The sequence below is a fragment of the Hypomesus transpacificus genome, chromosome 13, assembly GCF_021917145.1.
Source record: "Hypomesus transpacificus isolate Combined female chromosome 13, fHypTra1, whole genome shotgun sequence".
NCBI lineage: Eukaryota > Metazoa > Chordata > Actinopteri > Osmeriformes > Osmeridae > Hypomesus > Hypomesus transpacificus.
Window position 1 is genome coordinate 7135413 of NC_061072.1, and position 19024 is coordinate 7154436.

At 48.8% G+C, this 19024-nt stretch overlaps 3 protein-coding genes across 6 annotated transcripts; 2 read left to right on the forward strand and 1 right to left on the reverse strand.

The window, feature by feature from the left end:
• Positions 1-66: 66 nt before the first annotated feature.
• si:ch211-250n8.1 lies at positions 67-8558 on the forward strand. Of its 2 annotated transcripts, XM_047031737.1 has the most exons (17): positions 67-474; positions 610-755; positions 1321-1428; positions 2030-2105; positions 2263-2419; positions 2533-2578; positions 2677-2735; positions 3122-3157; positions 3268-3320; positions 3541-3673; positions 4288-4499; positions 6536-6581; positions 6773-6838; positions 7469-7528; positions 7625-7710; positions 8142-8236; positions 8416-8558. In XM_047031737.1, exons 2-17 carry the CDS (start codon positions 719-721, stop codon positions 8448-8450), a joined length of 1305 nt encoding a protein of 434 aa, XP_046887693.1. In that variant the 5' UTR covers positions 67-474; positions 610-718; the 3' UTR covers positions 8451-8558. The 2 variants fall into 2 exon arrangements, with proteins under 2 accessions (XP_046887693.1, XP_046887692.1); XM_047031736.1 differs by having other exon boundaries at positions 67-755.
• A 59-nt stretch (positions 8559-8617) lies between these two features.
• LOC124475303 (histone H3.3A) lies at positions 8618-11218 on the reverse strand. Of its 3 annotated transcripts, none has more exons than XM_047031805.1 (4): positions 11138-11218; positions 9929-10062; positions 9650-9803; positions 8618-9429 (listed from the first exon to the last, which is right to left on the reverse strand). In XM_047031805.1, the coding sequence occupies exons 2-4, from the start codon at positions 10054-10056 to the stop codon at positions 9301-9303; spliced, it is 411 nt and encodes a 136-aa protein (XP_046887761.1). In that variant the 5' UTR covers positions 10057-10062; positions 11138-11218; the 3' UTR covers positions 8618-9300. The 3 variants fall into 3 exon arrangements, with proteins under 3 accessions (XP_046887761.1, XP_046887759.1, XP_046887760.1); XM_047031803.1 differs by having other exon boundaries at positions 11119-11210; XM_047031804.1 differs by having other exon boundaries at positions 11115-11200.
• Positions 11219-11309: 91 nt separating this feature from the next.
• unk (unk zinc finger) lies at positions 11310-18788 on the forward strand. Its single transcript, XM_047031691.1, is given in 16 exon segments — positions 11310-11767; positions 12344-12553; positions 13441-13617; positions 13875-13917; positions 13919-14015; positions 14161-14296; positions 14418-14535; positions 14854-14938; positions 15072-15352; positions 15726-15791; positions 16307-16490; positions 16608-16697; positions 16814-16999; positions 17237-17418; positions 17584-17844; positions 18118-18788. Coding segments are annotated over 16 exon segments (2418 nt in total). The 5' UTR covers positions 11310-11615; the 3' UTR covers positions 18268-18788.
• The last annotated feature ends 236 nt before the right edge of the window (positions 18789-19024 follow it).

Below are 19024 nucleotides of genomic sequence, written 5' to 3' on the forward strand. Positions count from 1 at the left end.
GTGTAGGCTACGTGATTTGCCCAACCCTGTCCTAATATTGAAGTGTTGTCAAACACATGATGACAGTCATACAAATAAAACAAAACGACTTACCTACAAACACCAAACGAGGAAGGCCTAATCCTTTAGTCTGTAAAGTGGAGTTTGCGCCTCCCAAAGTGTGTTTGAATGCCTGTCTACTGTAACCAAAGTTGTACCTCAACACCCCTCTACTGTGGAGCGCTCCATCGACTGCGACTGCGACTGCACACGCGCTCAGAAGAGGAGAGAAGGAGAGCGCGCCGCTTGTGTCTGTCATTAATCTTCGGCTCTCTTCGGTAGCTTTACGAATGCTGACGACTCGACGAATAAAATTGTTCGTGAAGGGCGTGACCAACCACGGACAGGATTTCCATCCACACTAGGGCGCCAGTAAGCTGCGTTATTCGTACCCCGGCGTAGAACAGTGTAATTTTATATTAGAAATTTCAGTCGGTAAGTTGTTTAACATGATGTGTTAAAAAAAAAAATTGGCATATACTGAAACCGTACACTCACCATCAGCGCGCTATGCGACGTTTTAATTTGGGGAAATAGTTTAACTAAATAAACATATGTTACTACTGTAAGCGATAAAGGAGTGAGGTGTCTCGGTATGTTACACGGAAGCGCGCGTGGGCTGTGACGCGGAGACCGAACGCGAGACTGCGCATCTCTCTCGTGCTCTGGAGCTAGGAACATGCCACCTAAAGACCCGCTCCTCGGGACGCTCAAAGGTAAAGCTTGCTATATACAATATGGGTGGATAATTATGTGATGGATTTAGTGCATGTGTACGCATTTCTTTCTGTAGCCTATAGAATCACACCCGATTTGCGTTTTTTTTTCTTTAACAATGAGTCACTCGTCAGGTTTGTCGCTCAATTTCAGCCTAATCATCTGCTTTGATTAAATCCATTTAAAGGACCTGAAATGACGCTTTTTCCCCGCTTTCATCTTTTACTAATGCACCGGTTGTCCTAAATTCTGTTGCACCTTCGAGCAAATGAACTTATCGAAGCGGGTGACTATCGATATTTACACATGCAAAGGTGACAGGGAGAAAAGGTGATGATTCTAGGTTACCTGGCAACTAGGTTTTTAAACCATCAGTGAAGAGATCTACTGTCTTCACAACCTGAACTCAGCCTGGATGCAACCTGCCTGCATTCACCCATGAACAAATGCTCAAAAATATCGTCCTCTTGGCTGTGCTGGTACATGGTACATCACTGGCATGTGTGCGTGTGTGTTCATACGTGTGTGTCCCTGTGTGTGTGTATGTGTTTGTGTGGTCCTCAGTGTGCATCCTGAACCTCCAGGCTGCGGGGGAGCTAGTGACAGACCTCAACCCTCACCTGACCTCTTGCTGTGAGCTGCTGGAGCTCATCCTTAGGAAGGGCCTCCAACGTGAGTACTGGCCTCTAGACCCTCCCCTAGACCTGGACCTTACTGGTCCCTAGACCTGGACCTTACTGGTCTCTAGACCTGGACCTTACTGGCCTCTAGACCCTCCCCTAGACCTGGACCTTACTGGCCCCTAGACCTGGACCTTACTGGTCTCTAGACCTGGACCTTACTGGCCTCTAGACCCTCCCCTAGACCTGGACCTTACTGGCCTCTAGACCTGGACCTTACTGGCCTCTAGACCCTCCCCTAGACCTGGACCTTACTGGTCTCTAGACCTGGACCTTACTGGCCTCTAGACCCTCCCCTAGACCTGGACCTTACTGGCCTCTAGACCTGGACCTTACTGGCCTCTAGACCCTCCCCTAGACCTGGAACTTACTGGTCTCTAGACCTGGACCTTACTGGCCTCTAGACCCTCCCCTAGACCTGGACCTTACTGGCCTCTAGACCTGGACCTTACTGGCCTCTAGACCCTCCCCTAGACCTGGACCTTACTGGTCTCTAGACCTGGAACTTACTGGTCTCTAGACCTGGACCTTACTGGCCTCTAGACCTGGACCTTACTGGCCTTAAGTTACTCTCTCTTTCTCTCTCTTTTCAGAGCCGGTTCTGTGTCTGGTCCACAGAGACTACTGGCATTGTTTTGAACAGCTTCCCCGTCAGGACACATGTGGCAGGTAAGCAGCATGTACAACAAATAATCATGTATTACAGTAACCTACAGTCCAGTAGACTGTGACTGGATGAGTGGTGGGCTCCAGTTTCCTGTGAGCAGTGTGTGAACCCTGATGTTGTGGTGTGTGTGTGTGTGTGTGTGTGCGTGTGTGTGTGCAGGCTCAGTGCTCTATCTCTGGCAGTGGAACAGACAGCCGTCAACAAGAAGCTGCTTTCGGCTCAGGGTCGGGGACGATACCTGCTCAGGCTGGCCCTCAAACGGAGGGTTCTAGAAGGATTCATCAAACACCTGCTACACACACCCAAGCTTCTGGAGGTGCGTGTGTGTGTGTGTGTCTACGTGTGCTCGACATGGCATTTTTTACTCAGCTCAGTTTTCTGCTCATAAAAAATGTGTAACAAACGTATTACATTGTCTCTCATTCTCAGTGGTACAATCCGGCTGTCTCAATTCTCAGGAATGAGGAGTTCGTTGGTGAGGCATATTTCCATTCCCTTATCGTGTTTGCAAAACGGTTGGCATGACTTCCAGGAAGTGAACAGTAATCACGGGTTCTCGGTGCGTTCTTGCAGAGCCTTTCACGTCTCTGCTCCTCGTGCTGTCAGGCATGGAGTTCAAGCTGGACATGGAGGTAGGCCCTCTTCCTCTTCCTGCCTGACCATATATGGTGCTGTTCTGCGTTCCGCCTGGGTCAGAGTTCATAGTGGGCGGGATGGTGGGTGACCCTACTACTTTTCCTGGATAGGTTGTTGTAGCTCAGTGGTAGAGAACTTCACTGCAGATCAAGAGATCACAGGTTCAAGCATTACATCGCCACAGATAAAAGTGTCAAGACGAATTAACACGTGATCACAATGAAGGGTCACTTCACAGGGCCCCCCTCCCCCCGGCCCCCTTCAAGCTTCCTCTGCACTTAAACACCGTTGTTGTTGATGCATGAGAAATGTTGGACACGACACGTTCAGCACGTCAGAGAAACACAGCAGACTGAGAGTCTCCTCTCTGCTTCCTCCTCAGAACTGCAGTTTCCTGGACGAGAGTTGGCTGCTGCCTGTAAGCTATGGCTGTTTGGTCGCTGTGTTTGAAAACGGTGCTGGGTGGTGTGGGTTAGATGTGTGACAGGGCCAGGGTGCTGGGTGTCATCCGTCTCGCTGTGTCCCCAGGTGTGTGACGTGTACGAGGCCGTTCCCTGCAAAGAGCTGGGGATGGTGCTCAGGTTTGTTCTGGCTGCGCTCGTTTCTATGTTTCGTTTTTTTTGACGTATTCAATGTTTTTTTTAACATGATAAACAAATGAAAAATGTACGTTTGCTGAGAATGAATGGACCTCTTTCTCTCTCTCCCCTCTCCCTCCTCTCTCATTCAAGCTCTCCTCTCTCTCGTCTCTCTCCTTTCTCTCTTTTATTCTCTCTCTCTTTCTCTTTTGCTCTCCCCCAGGTATTTGAGTGGGCGTGTCTTTGTGCTGAACCTGTTGCCAGGCAGCCAGGCCCAGGTGGACAGATGTATCCATTTGGGTGACATCATCGACGAGATCAACGGAATCTCCCTTCGGAATGCCAGGAATGGCCAGGTGAGATGATAGGAAGGTCCTCTGCTCCCTTCATCCCTGCTCACCACCCCGACCACATGCCGGGCCCCCATGACACAACATCTGACCGTCACGCTAACAATTCCATGCCATTCAATTTGATTCTAGAATTCAATGTTTATCATGATTCACCTTATTGGTCAGATGTTCAGGTCACTTTGCATGCACTGCAACCCTGCAGTGGGCACACCGAACTATCCATTTCAGTGTGCAGGCAAGCAAGACAAATGAGTCTCTGTGGACACAACCACTCCCTTGACATATCAAGGTTGTAAACAGAACTTGGACCTTTACAACCTTGATCTCAAAACCTCAGTCACCTACCAGCTAATACTGGTGTTCTGGTATTACAGTAATCACAGTGGACAGGCACCATGCTGTGTGCAGGTGACATTCAAAACCACAACACCTTCTAACATAACGCTGGTGGTAAATAGGAATACCAAGAGATCGAGCATGAACAGGGGTGATAAAGTTTTGATAAGTTCTAGTCATTACTACGGTATAAATAAGCTTTGTATTTAATATTTTATGATCAAATAAATATTTCAAAACTCTGTGACATAGTGCTGTCCCTGCTGTGTGTGGTGTTGTAGGCAGGTGTGGTGCTGTCTCGGTTAAAGGGTCGGCCACTGTCCCTGCGCGTGCTGCGCTGGCAGGGCCGCGAGGGGGGCACGTATCGGCCAATCATCAAACTCCTACGGGAGCTGAGAGAGGAGAACCCCTCCTTGCGGCTAGACCCTTCGCCTTCCTCTCAGCTCTCCACCAATGAGAGGTCAGCGCCGTCACAGTGCCTCAAAGACGGGAGGTGAGTTGGAGAGGTAGACATGCCTGAACCACGACATGTCGAACCGCAAACTCTGTTTGAGACCTCAACGTGAAATATTTGACAGGTTCTTTTAACAATGCTAACTTCCGCCACAAATAAAGAAGTATTATGAAATAGTGAATTATTTGTGGTCTAAAAGGTTTTGGCGCTAGAAATTGACTGACTTTTCTGGTGATTTCAAACGACTTGCTTGTTCTCTGATGTGTCACAGTAATATAGACATACAGTGCCCTCCAAAAGTATTGGAACAGTGAGGCCAATTCCTTTATTTTTGCTGTAGACTGAAAACATTTGGGCTTGACATCAAACGATGAATGTGAAACCAGAGATCAACGTTTCAGCTTTTATTTCCAGGTATTTACATCAGGATCTGATGCACAAATTAGAAAATATCACCTTTTTGTTCGAACCCACCCATTTGTCACGTGAGCAAAAGTATTGGAACATGTGACTGACAGGTGTGTTTTGTTGCCCAGGTGTGTCCTATTACATACATTATTCAATCAATAAATACCACTGAATGTCTACACTCAGGTTCAGATTGGGTAAGATAGGTTTTGTCTATGCAGACTGTATTCAGAGGTGAAAACAACATGAAAACCAGAGCGCTGTCTTTGGGTGAAAAACAAGCAATTGTGAGTCTTAGAGAAGATGGAAAATCAATCAGAGCCATTGCAGAAACATTGGCCATAGCCAGTACAACCATTTGGAATGTCCTGAAGAAGAAGAAAACTACTGGTGTACTAAGTAACAGACGTCGAACAGGTAGACCAAGGAAAACATCAGCAGTTGATGACAGAAACATTGTGAGAGCTGTAAAGAAAGACCCTAAAACAACTGTTAGTGAGATCAGCAACAACCTCCAGATGGCAGGAGTGAAGGTATCACTATCTACTGTTCGCAGAAGACTTCATGAACAAAAGTACAAGGGCTACACCAGAAGATGCAAACCACTCATTAGCAAGAACAATAGGAAGGCCAGGCTGGATTTGCCAAAAAGTACAGAGATGAACCTCAAAAATTCTGGGACAAAGTTTTATGGACTGATGAGACAAAGATTAACTTTTACCAAAGTGATGGAAAGGCTAAAGTTTGGAGAAAGAAAGGAACTGCTCATGATCCCAAACACACAAGCTCATCTGTGAAACACGGTGGAGGTAATGTCATGGCTTGGGCTTGCATGGCTTCTTCTGGGACGGGCTCATTAATCTTCATTGAGGATGTAACACATGATGGCAGCAGCAAAATGAACTCGGAAGTCTACAGAAACATTTTGTCTGCCAATTTAAGGAAAGATGCAACCAAACTGATTGGCAGAGCCTTCATCATGCAGCAAGATAACGACCCAAAACACACTGCCAAAACAACAAAGGAGTTCATCAGGGGCAAGAAATGGAAGGTATTAGACTGGCCAAGTCAATCTCCAGACTTAAACCCTATAGAGCATGCATTTTACCTGCTTAAGAGGAGACTGAAGGGAGGAACCCCACAAAACAAACAACAACTGAAAGAGGCTGCAGTGAAAGCCTGGGAAAGCATCAAAAAGGAAGAATGCAAAAGTTTGGTGACGTCAATGGGTCACAGACTTGCTGCAGTTATTGAAAGCAAAGGATTTGCAACTAAATATTAAGTCTTATTCACTTAAATATGTTTTAAGTATATCTGTTCCAATACTTTTGATCACATGACAAATGGGTGGATTCAAACAAAATGTGATATTTTCTTAGTTGTGCATCAGATCCTGATGTAAATACCTGGAAATAAAAGCTGAAACGTTGATCTCTGGTCTCACGTTCATTATTTGATGTCAAGCCCAAATGTTTTCAGTCTACAGCAAAAATAAAGGAATTCGCCTCACTGTTCCAATACTTTTGGAGGGCACTGTAGATAAATATTCATAATGAGACACTGCACCGTGGAAGAAGTGGGTAATATAGATAACATTAACTTGTGTGAACCTAGTGAACCATTACTGAACTTGTAAAATCTTGGACTGCACTCCTTCTCCCCTGCAGAATTGTTTACATTGTGCAGTACATGGGAAAGGCAAACATTGGAATGGTAGATATGTAATTTTATAATTCAATGTTGGTGTGTATTGTGTTTTATGTCAGCATGTGCTGTACTCTTATCAAATTTTCTGTATGTGGATGAGAGTACAGCTTATTATTTTTAATTTTTTGTACGTGTGTCTTGGGAGTGTTTTGTCTGTTAGTATTATATGACTCTTTTCTCTTCCTGCTCGATGTCAGTATGGAGGGAAGGAGGTGTTGCAGGTGGGGATCCCCCAGGTCCTAAAGAGAGATCAGCCCAGCCAGGTAGGAATCCAGCCCACTGCTTGGACGTGTAAAATGGACTCACGCTTCATTGCTCATTCATTCTTGCTGCTGTGAGACTATACAACCAGCACTGCTCTATGCACACAAACACACACATGACTCAACCACTCTAAATAACTAATGGACACACTTAAAGTGCAAACTACTGTGCAATATTATTAATATATGTTTATTTATATTGGGTCTACATATGCAACTGGTGTTATCTTTTTTAATAATATCTCGTACTTACTTTGTAAATTGATGTATACTTCTGTCAACTTTGCTGCTGCTTTGCCCGAATTTCCCCATTGTGGGATGAATAAAAGTATATCTTATCTTGAAATCAACTTGTGAAGTCTAAGTAATATTTAGACTTTTGCTGTCGACCATCTGTAAACAATTGCAGTTATGCATGGCTTATAAGGGGGAGGGGTCTTGGTTAATTCATAGTATGTTCACTATATGCTAGAATGGATGATTATCAATGAGCCATGTATTTGAACCAGATGAGGGGGAGGGGGGGTGGACATCTAAAACATAAAACAGGGAGTCCACCAGGATTGAGACACGCTGTACTAGACTAAGACTACACCACTGAAATCAACCACAACTCTCTTTATCCCACAGGAAGTGCTTTTGGACTTAAAGGAAACCCACTTAACTTGTACTGACAATGCCAGCAAGAAAGTAAGAGTGCCAAGAAGTAGTTCAACCTGTGTACGGTCGTATCAATTGTCCTCGTCAGTCAGTTGCACAACCTAACCCTGCGTGCGTGTTTCTTAGGAGCTTTTCCAGCACCACTACCCTGAGATCTCATGCGTGGGGAGATACGGCCAGCCAGACTTCACCCTATTTGCATTCTGTGTAGTGTAAGTATGGAAGCGACACCGACATTGAACATTTCTATCGTCAACAGGGTCGTTCTTTTTCCCCTTGGGGGGGGGGGGGGGGGGGTGGAAATACCTCCCATTTGTCGCACGAAATCAACGCCCCAACGTTACATATTAGCGATGACACGCACCATGATCTCCACTACCGTTTCTTACGCAAAGAAAAACTCGTCACCGCCCAAACGATGACCCCGCTCTTTGATCAGTCATCCACGGTATGGAGCGTGCTTTCTAAACAACCCCCTCCAGGATGTAGCAGCAGTGATGAGCGTCCTGTTGGACTGCATTCTTCCTCATAGCGCCTCTCTTCTGAATACAAATGACTCGACACCCCCAAAGCCATCACAGGCTGGCTTGTCATTGGCTGGCAACCAGATGTCATGCCAGCTAATGATTGGCTGTGTTTTCAGAGACTCCCCAGAAACACCCCAGTCATCGGGCTTCTGCTGTGTGGTGCTGAGAGCCAGCCACGGGAAGCAGTGTGAGGATATAGTCAGCCGCATTGGTGAGTGTTACGCTTCTCAAGACGACCTGATTTACATCTCTTATTGAATAATTTATGGTATGAGGGCATGTACAGCTCAGTAAGACTTCAGGTTGCAATCCTCTTGCTAGTCGATGATTGCAATAAGCATTCTGGGAAACGATTGATACAATTTGTAATTGCATCTTCCTTTCACACAGCTACAGGGTTTAAGCACACAGAGTGGTTTGTATGACACGTCGAGGAACGTCATCTGTATGCGCCATAGCAGCTCAACAAAGCCTGTGCTTCATGTCCTGCCTTTGTACAAAGCAACACGTGTAAATAAAATACCCTACGGTGTTTACAATGCGTTTGACACACATCAACCATGCACTCAAATGATTACACAGACATGGCTTGTACTCGTAAAGACATTTAATAGAAAGACTACAATGTGACAACACGTCATAAATAGTATTAAATGTAGCTGCCAAGGTTCTTTTTATGTAGGAAAAGTAATATGTAAAAAGCAGTCCTGAACGACCACAGTGAGCCTCCCTGCTGTGCCCCCCCCCCCCCCCCCCCGATCACCCACCCAGAGCAGTAGCACAAAGAGACCCTGACACCTGGCCATCCAGCTGGTCAAAAGCCAGGCGGGTCAGGAGGTCGGTTGAAAGTGTGGCGCCTTTTGTGGAGCCAACCGCTTAAGGAGAGTGTGAGAGAGACGGCTGATGAGTGACAGGGGGTGGGGCATTGGAGGCAACCGCCCCAGAAGTGGAGAACAGCAAACTCACCCATTCTGAACACCTATTACACAGCCCCCCCCCCAATCCACCGCCCGCCCGCCCGCCCCCCCACCCAAGATGCCTCCAGTTTGAAGCCGGGCAGAAACGCCTAGATATGTCAATGGGTCACTGAACAATACCCATAATCCAGAATAGTGGAATGACAGATCTTTACCTCGTTCTAAAATACAAAAAAAATAAAAGTATAAATCAGGAACACTCCTTTTAAAAATACCCAAGAAATAACATGTCCACAAAAAAGGGTTAGGTATGATAAATAGGATTATTAGTCTGGACGAAGCCAAGGGGGTGGGGTTCCTAGGCCCTCTCGCCCCTTATCCTGCGAGCCAGCTGGATGTCTTTGGGCATGATGGTGACACGCTTGGCATGGATGGCGCACAGGTTGGTGTCCTCAAACAGACCCACCAGGTAGGCCTCGCTAGCCTCCTGTTGGGAAGGGAGAGATGGTTCGTTTGTACATTCACACGAAAGACCCGAGTGTGATTAGTTCATAATATTCACAAAAGTAAGCATTTAAAACGCTGCGTTTTATGCCCGCACTGCTTTGGATGCAAATTTATGAAATGTAGTTCTGAACACTGGGGTTGCTAGCACAGCAGTGCGTGTGTATGTATGAGAAAGCAGGACGAGTTGTTCTGGTTCTAACCTGAAGAGCACCGATGGCCGCACTCTGGAAACGGAGGTCTGTCTTGAAGTCCTGAGCGATCTCCCTGACCAGACGCTGGAAGGGCAGCTTGCGGATCAGCAGCTCGGTCGACTTCTGGTAACGACGGATCTCACGCAGAGCCACGGTTCCGGGCCTGAGCAAAAGCCGCAAGATGGCACGTTTTAAATACATGCCTTCAGTTCAAATGTGAAGCATTTAGTCTGTTTAAGGTTAGGTTGAACACGATCGAGTGCATTGAGCTTTTTCTAGTGGACAAACCTGTAACGATGGGGCTTCTTCACTCCTCCGGTAGAGGGCGCACTCTTCCTCGCAGCCTTTGTGGCCAGCTGCTTCCTAGGCGCCTTTCCTCCGGTGGATTTACGCGCAGTCTGCTTGGTACGAGCCATTTCTTACTGGAAATTGAAAACACTAAACGTTAGCTGCGAATGGCCATTTGATAAACATGTTGCTCGCAACAGGGAAACGCAAAACACTTGATGTAATGCCACAGTACCATTAAATTCTCAATTTGTTTCCGCCAGGGTTCCCCTCCCCCCACGCCAGCTCCGAAAGCTGTCTGGTGTTAGGGCAATAGCTGGCTCCGCCAGTAGAAACACCCCGCCTTCCATGAAAAACCCTGGCCCAGCCTCATTACGTAAAAGCCAATGCAGTCTTTGTGGAGAAGAGCGGGCACGTACGCCATTGAAATTTCAAATACAAAATCGCTTTCTAGGTCTTTAAATATATCCCGCCATTTTAACTAAGATCATCACTACAGTAGATTAATTGCCGACATGATGCCTGACATCATACGGCTGGTATCCATTTTCTGGTATTTAACTGACAAGCATATATATAGGCATTGTTCGTGCGACCAACATTCGGAAGCATTTGTGAATGGCCATCTTAACTAGACTAGGATAATCACTACACAAATCAAATTAATCTAATTTCAAACACTTCTTACAAGTCCTTACATGTAAGGGGTAAGGTATAATCAACATTAGCTGGTCAGCAGTACAGTAGCAATCTAGCTTAGCAGTCAGCTACAGTCTACTAAATACATAATTACTGTGTATGCTGAAGAAAGCCAGGAACTCGCCGTTTTAGTCCCCTTTCCCTGATTAACCCGTTCACGCTAAATAACAGTCAAAAGTAGCATTCGGTTTCGCTACCGATATCCAGAGTCTTACCGTGGCTAGTACTGTTATCTAACGTCGCAAGCCAACAACAACAATGTTGTCTACCATTACTTTGTCGATTAGCTCAAGACATTTGCCACCCACATTGTCGTCACTGGCTCAGTTTGAAATTCTATTGTTCGAGTAGTCTAGCTTGTTGGCTAACAGTAGTCCATTTTGGCTAGCATACAAGCCAAATAATGAATACCATTCAATTGAAAGAGCATTCCCTGGAACAAAGAAATAGTACATATTATAGCTGTTATACTAAAATCAAACATTACCTACAATGTATAAAGTTAATCACCAAACGTTGTTTGCCTACTGAATGATCCGAGACAATCCTTCCTTGGAAACTCACACTGTTTGTATTCTTCTGCGTTTCCAGTGCACTTTATAGGGTTTCGTGACGTCATGTAACCGACAACTAAATCCTGGCCGGTGATTGGATTAGCATAGATTTTCCGTCAAAAATGGTTTCTTTTAACGTCCGATTAACTTTCTATTTTCGTTTTTGTGTATAGTTTAGTGATCATTATATTAGCCTCTGTTTCAAGTCACCTCCTTGTATATAGATAACGTTACTAGATGATATTCCGTTTTTATACCGGCTGCATTTACTTAACAGCTTGATTCGACCTGAAACTTCATGTCCCATAGTTCATCACTGATTTCGTGACGCTACGATTTCCTTACATTTTGCGCAAGCGCACATCAGTCAAGAATGCGGATTTCGACGCTTGTAGGTATAGAAAGCAGGTTGAGTAGCTTTAAACAGGAAAAAAATGTCTAGAACACACACGCAGCCCCTGTGTACTACGGGGGCTACGACCACCGGTGGACCATCCTCCTCCTCCTCTTCCCCGTCCCCTGCTGGAGGATCTACATCTCCCGCTAACGTTCTGCATGTACAGCCTGAAAAACCTCAACATTATACGTACGTAGACAATCATGTACACAACAATCTCACGTGCACTGGCGCACGTACCAAAACACACACTTGTAAAATATGAGATAAGTTCATCATTCAGGTCGTATGTGTAACAACAACTTTTTGGGGTAACCGAATAAGCTTGCAATTGATGTAACGCTGTAAGTTTAGCTAGTGTAGTGCATTAAGGCCTACTTATAAAGATCCAGTTGTTATTACCCAGAAATGAGCGGTGGATTGGAACTGTTGGGAGTTTTAGGTCTTTGTTTCCAATTCAGTTTGTTCCCTAAAGCCAGCGATAATAACGAAAGTTGTATGCACTCATCTGTCATCTGTAATGTTTGATGACATAATGCGAGGTCCACAAATGTGTGTGCGTGAATGAATGAAAGGGAACGGGGCTATTCAGGTTTCTACAAGTACAGTATTAGTTACCATCACATTTGTCTCGGAGTACTGATGGTATAACAAAACAAAAACTGTGATACTATACTCCCTTGTCTCAGTCTCCTAACTTCACCACTATTTGGTCGATTTCTCTGCCCCCCCCCCCCCCCCCCCCCCCGTTCCCTCCCTCCCAAGATACCTGAAGGAGTTTAGGACCGAGCAGTGTCCGCTGTTTGTGCAGCACAAGTGCACCCAGCACCGACCCTTCGCCTGCTTCTACTGGCATTTCCTTAACCAGCGGCGCCGCAGGCCCATGCGCCGCAGAGACGGCACGTTCAACTACAGCCCCGACATCTACTGCACCAAATATGATGAGGGCACAGGAACCTGCCCCGAAGGGGACGAGTGAGTGTGGGCCAAGCGTGGGGTGAGGGAGGGGGCCTGGGGTGAGGGTGGAAGACCACCAGAACTTTGGTGGGGGGCAGGAGAGGAAGAGTACTCTGCATCACACCCTCTGTGGGTGTCACGTGACAACAATAGTCTCGACGACCTTCCCGAGTCGCGTCCCAACTTTTTTGGCACGCCCAAGGTTGCGATTGGCTCTCTCGGCGAGGCCTCGTCAGCTGTCCTTTCCAGAACCTTCACCTCACCAACCGCTCGTTAGCAGCTCATCTCAGGCAGTTTGCATCACAAAGCCCCCCTGGGTCAGTGAGCAGGACTCGAGCGGGAGCCACGCCCGTTAACGGGTCTCTCTCGACTGACGCCGATCAGAGGGGCAGCTGTGTGCGCCGGCTGTTCGCCGTTGTCGTCAGCAGACCAACACGCGGCCGTGACGTAGGGAGAGATGAAGAAGTGCTGACACGTTATCGCTTGCCGTCAACAGCGGGCACACACACATACACACACACTTATGTACACACATACACACACAGGGAATGCCAGTGATGAGCACCAATGATGTGGCTGACACGTGTTTATCAATGAGTCATGAGGTGTGGAAATGATGCAGGGGACTGAATTACGGTCTGTGCTTTAATGTTTCCGTGTTGAGAGAACATAAGCCCATTTGGGGGAATGTTGGAGTGTCTATCATTGGATGTCATCTGTACTACGGGTTCAACTGAAGAATAGGACATGTCCATCCCTAAGTCTACACACACACACACACACACACACACACACACACACACACACCTCCCCTTTTTATCAACCAAAATGTGTGTGTGGGCCTCTACCTGCATGTGTGCATCTGCCTGCTTGCCTCTGCTTACTTGTGTGTGTGTGTGTGTCAGATGTCCATTCCTGCACCGGACGGCAGGGGACACGGAGCGCAGGTACCACCTCCGCTACTACAAGACGGGCTCCTGCATCCACGAGACAGACTCGAAGGGCCACTGCAGCAAGAACGGCTCCCACTGCGCCTTCGCCCACGGGTCACATGACCTGCGCTGCCCCGTCTACGACATCAGGTACGCGGCCGGGGACTGCCACAGGCAAGATCAGTGAGTACAAAGAGAGTGTGTGTGTGTGTGTGGACCCTCAATAGTGTGTGTTTGTTTGTGTGTGGCCTGAGATTAGCGTGTGTGTGTATACGTCCGTTGACCGTGATTAGTTTGTGTGTGTGTGTGTGTGGACTCTAAATGGTTAGTGAGTGTTTAGCATTATAATGTGTGCGATTGAGTATGCGGACCCTGCTTAGTGCATGTGTGTGTGTCTCTTTCTGCAGGGAGGTGCAGGTGTTGGACTCGGGGGCCTCTGGGCCGGGGGAGGGAGGGGGGGGGGGGAGGAGGAGGAGACAGCCAGTCGGGACAAGCAGCCAGCACGGCCCTCATCGAGAAGATCCTGAGTGAGGAGCCACGATGGCAAGGTACACACACCAAACACACACACGCGCGCACACACACACGCGGTGCTGGAAAGATCAGTTTCAAATGACCTCTCTCTGTCTCTCTACTTCTCCCCCTCTCCCCCCCTCCTCCTCCACTTTCTCCTTCCGTCTTCCTCGCCCTCAGACACCACCTATGTTCTGTCTCACTACAAGACGGAACTGTGTAAAAAACCGCCTCGTCTCTGTCGCCAAGGTTACGCCTGCCCGTACTACCACAACAGCAAAGACAGGAGGCGCAGCCCACACAAACACAAATATAGGTATGACCCACGCACGGCCGGAGTGTAAATGAAGTATAAAATGACTATTCCAATCATCCACGAGTGAAATGGACCGTGCAGTCTGAGTAGGAATCGCGCGCGTGTGTGTGTGTGTGTTCAGAGCGTTGCCGTGTCCGTCGGTGAAACACAGTGAGGAGTGGGGAGATCCCAGCAAGTGTGAAGGAGCAGAGGGCTGCCAGTACTGCCACACACGCACAGAGCAGCAGTTCCATCCTGAGGTAAACACACACACACGCACAGAGCAGCAGTTCCATCCTGAGGTAAACACACACACACACACACAGCAGCAGTTCCATCCTGAGGTAAACACACACACACACACACAGCAGCAGTTCCATCCTGAGGTAAACACACACACACACACACAGCAGCAGTTCCATCCTGAGGTAAACACACACACACACACAGCAGCAGTTCCATCCTGAGGTGTGAGGTCGACTCACGCACATACATGCATACACAAACATACACACACTCAGAAACATACAAACTCAGGTGACACCGTAATGGAGGGTGTCGTTCTTGTTTGTGTCCAGATTTATAAATCTACCAAGTGTAACGACATGCATCAGTGTGGGAGCTGTCCCAGGGGCCCCTTCTGTGCCTTCGCCCACCTCGACAGTAAGACCCTGACCACCCTGACACTACTAACCCTAACCTTCTACAGTAACACCCTGAACACAATGACACTACTATCTATTTAGTCTCTTTTCCACCTCTCTCTCTCTTTCCATCCCTCCTTCTCCCTCTCCAGAGCCTCCCATCACGGAAGAGCCATCCTGCCCTCCTCACCCCGGACCTCCAGAGCCCCACTCCGCCCACGAGGTGCCCACCAGCCCAGGGGGCCTGGGCCTGGGGCCTGGCTCCCAGGACGAGTCCTTCTCCCCCTCCGGAGGGGGCTGCATGGCGGAGCAGGGGATCCTGGGGAGGGTGCTGTCCATGTGTGAGGACGTGTGCGGAGGGGGCGAGCCCCTGTCCCCCTGGGCTGGAGAGGGGGGGTACGGGAGAGCCCCCGGGTTCGAGAGGGAAGACCAGGTGAGATTGGGGGTGGGGTGGTTAGGGTTGGGGGAGGTGGCGGTGGTGCAGAGGAGCTACAGATGTTTATCTATGGTGCATCGACTGCTGGCATTTATGTTTTTAACTGTGCATAGTCCCTTTTAAATGAAACAAATAAATGAAATGATAATACTCACATTGTTACGTAATTGCTGTGTCATTTCAAATCTGCCGGCTGGAATTTTCAGCTGTCAATGATCTCAGTGACGTAGGAATCCGGGATGCGATTTGATTGCCTAGTTGTCCAACGACAGTCACTGTTTTATACGAGCAGTATCTCTGAGGGGCCAGTAGAAGGATGGTGTCTATGTTTACGAGTAAGTCACATCAAATACTTGTTTGTTGATTGCAGGCGAAGCAGAGGGGTTTTGCCCTGGAGCAGCGCAGTAGAGAAATGGCGGTGGTTCATAGCAAACAGGTAGACACCCTCCACCCCAGTCACAAACACCAAACGCACTGACACACACTCATGGTTTTAGTGTTTTGGTTTAAGTCTTGCTTCAAATAGACAAATAACAATATTGGTACATTTCAGGTATACATATGTAGGATTAATTTCAAATATTTCAATTAAAGATCAACGTTTGTTGTCAAATGCAGTTATTTGCCTTAAAATGCTCGATTTTCTTCTTCATACACACACTTCAACAGTGTAGACAAATATACCAGAGAATACAATGAATAAACAAAACGATTGAAACCTAAACTACGTAAACATTGAGCAGTATCGATCTAGTCTGAACGTGGAGATCAAATTCCCTGCATCTCTACTGAAAATACAGAACCCACTTGATATAGCTGCTACAGCCGTTAGCAATGCAGCACATCCTCTCGCAAGAAACGCCTTTGAAACAACAACACTCATTCAAAACACAAAATATTCAAATGGAACGATAATCCTAGTGGTCTAAATCCTGGTCTCCCTGCCTCCAGGACCTGCTGGTGTTCCTGCCGGTGGGCAGTCCTCTGAGTCTGTCCTCCAGCGTGCCCTCCAGCCTGGCTGCCACCCCGCCCAGCCCGGCCCCTCCCGGCCCCCCAGGACAAGGCCTCTCCTCGGGCATGAACGCCAACGCCCTGCCCTTCTACCCCACCAGCGACACCGTCGAGTCCGTCGTTGGTCAGTCTGCATGCCGGCCGATGAAGCGGTCTGAACGTAGTCTGTGTGCGTGTTTGTAATGTGTGTGTTTGTAATGTGTGCTTGTGTGTAGGTTTTGTAATGTGTGTGTGTTGACAGAGTCTGCCCTCGATGATCTGGACCTGAATGACTTTGGCATGTCGGCCCTGGAGAGGAGTCTGGACAGCAGCTCCGCAGGGGTCATGCTAGGTGCATATGACACACACGCACACTCACATTACACGTACACGCGCATTGCAAACGCGCACACGGACGCACACTTTACAAAGACAACTGTTGCTGTAACAGGATATGATGTCACACAGGAGGAAACCAGCTTCAGAGTTCTGCGCCCGTCAACATCCCAGGATCCCTCAGCAGCTCCATCCCCTTCACCCCCCCCTCGCCCTCTCCCCCAATCCGAACACACCCCTCCCCTTTCTTCTCCGCCCACCTGTCCCAGCCCGGCCAATCGGAGAGCAGCTTCCTGGGGCCGTCGCACGGCTCTTTAGGTTGGTGGAACTCGGTCACGTGACCCTCAGCCTGCCTCAGTGTGAGCAGGGGGGGTCTACCTGTTCTCTAGATGTAACAAACCGTGTTTGTGTGCCGTTACTGTGTGTATCGGTCACGTATGTGTGTAACGTGTACTTTTATGTGCATGTGTGTATCATGTGTAATGTGAGCATGTGAGTGGGTATGTACATGTGTGTAATGTGTGTATATATGTGTGTGTGTGTGTGTGTGTCCAGGCCTGAACGGAATGAACAGCAGTATCTGGGAGCACTTCCCCTCGGGGCAGGCCTCCCCCAGCACCACCCCCACCCTGTTGCCCTCCCCCACCTGCCCCGACCCCTGCAGACTGAGACAGGAGCTGGACGACGCGCACAGGACCCTCAAGCACTGGGACCACACCTGGAAACACACCCCACAGGTACGTACGCGTGTGTGTGTGTGTCCCGTCCGATCCGCGATCTGAAACACTGGGGTGGCCTGACCGCTTTGAAAATCTCCCCAAGCCTGTCCTCATGGGTTGTGGTTTCTATTTGTCCCTTTCCTCCTCTACCTCCTCCCCCTCTCCCTCCTCCCTCCTCCCCAGCCCTGGGAGGTGCTCAAGGCGGACGCGGAGAACTCGCGAGCCCTGGCGGGCCGCCTGGCCCTGGAGGCGGAGCGCGGGCGCCAGGCGGAGGAGGAGGCGCAGCGGCAGTCCTCCCTGCTGCAGGGGGCGCTGGAGAGCCTGCGGCGCGGGGAGAACCCCCACCAGGCCCTGGGCCAGCTGCAGCTGCTGCAGCACATGCCCCTGGAGTCAGTGCTCAGCCTGCAGGCCCAGCTCTGCTCCTGCCTGCAGGCCGTGGAGCAGGTGGGTCTGGACACACCCCCCCACACATATACATACATACAGTCACACACACATACACACACATATACATACATACAGTCACACACACATAGAGACACGAACACATACATACATTCATGTCAAACAAAGTTGCCTGAACAGTCCCCTCTCCTCCCCCATGCATCGACCCTGTCTGGTGATATGAGAATGTCTCTCACGCTCATTCATTCCCACACACCCTTTGGCTCAGTCCTTCACTCACTGCCCCCCTCCCCTCCCCCGTGTATCCCCCAGGTGGTGTACAGGAAGCAGGGGCTGAGCTGCGTGGCGTGTGGGGAGCAGGGCTCCGTCACGCTCCCCTGTGGACACGGCCTCCACTGCGACGCCTGCTTCTCCAGGGGCTGCCCCCTGTGCTCCGACCAGACCCCCGGATCGCTGTCTTGACCCCCCACCCCCCCAACCAACCCGGACCCCGACACTGCCCCCAGGTCTGTTAATCTGACCTGGGGATGACCCACCAGCCCGGTAAACCCCTCCTGTCACTGATCCCAGAGCAGCCTCAGGGCCTTCTCAAGACAGGGCTATGACCCCGAGCATCCTCTAGGACTGACCCCAGTTCAGATTAGCCATCGTTAGCTCCTTGGGAGCTAGCCATTGTTTAGCCTCCAATGTGGAACTAGCAACAAAAAGCTGAGATGCATCCACTCAAATCGGACACTTCTCCACCAATTGACCAACTAACCAGCAGTCTGTTGTGGTCTAACCTATGACTCCAGACCAGCAGTTCTGACCCAAAGACCAGCCTGCCGACCAGCCCTTTATCCTCACCACTGGCCACAGGTCAGCCAGCAGTTCCTTTCAGAGACTAACATACAGTACCGGGACTCAGGGTCATAAGAGCTGATTCAGGATCATCTCAGCTCACCGCAGGCTGACTGAACCCACCAGGAGGGACCCTACAGGGCTGATCCAGGGTCAGGTGTGTTCTGGCCCAATGCACCAATTAACCAGCGGCTCAGCCTTATCCAGACAGCTATCCCATAATGCTTTAGCCAAATGGGTGGGCCACCCTGTCGGAGTTTTGGGGAACGTAGGCTTTTTCGGTTGGTTCTTCATTATGTTATGATATATATTTTTGGAATGTTTTCTAAATGTAGAGTTGTCATGGTTTTGTAGTGAAGCACATGTGAATGTGGGAGGG

What these genes read in the sequence shown, in the direction of transcription:
- si:ch211-250n8.1 (XM_047031736.1), top strand. Translation starts at nt 719, where the DNA reads ATGCCACCTAAAGACCCGCTCCTCGGGACGCTCAAAG. An exon ending in ACACACCCAAGCTTCTGGAG is followed by an intron (nt 2,420 to 2,532) that starts GTGCGTGTGTGT and finishes TCTCATTCTCAG; the next exon opens with TGGTACAATCCGGCTGTCTC. An exon ending in AGAGAGATCAGCCCAGCCAG is followed by an intron (nt 6,839 to 7,468) that starts GTAGGAATCCAG and finishes TTTATCCCACAG; the next exon opens with GAAGTGCTTTTGGACTTAAA.
- LOC124475303 (XM_047031805.1), bottom strand. Translation starts at nt 10,056, where the DNA reads ATGGCTCGTACCAAGCAGACTGCGCGTAAATCCACCGGAGGAAAGGCG. An exon ending in AAGAAGCCCCATCGTTACAG is followed by an intron (nt 9,804 to 9,928) that starts GTTTGTCCACTA and finishes GCTTTTGCTCAG; the next exon opens with GCCCGGAACCGTGGCTCTGC. An exon ending in CGGCCATCGGTGCTCTTCAG is followed by an intron (nt 9,430 to 9,649) that starts GTTAGAACCAGA and finishes CCTTCCCAACAG; the next exon opens with GAGGCTAGCGAGGCCTACCT.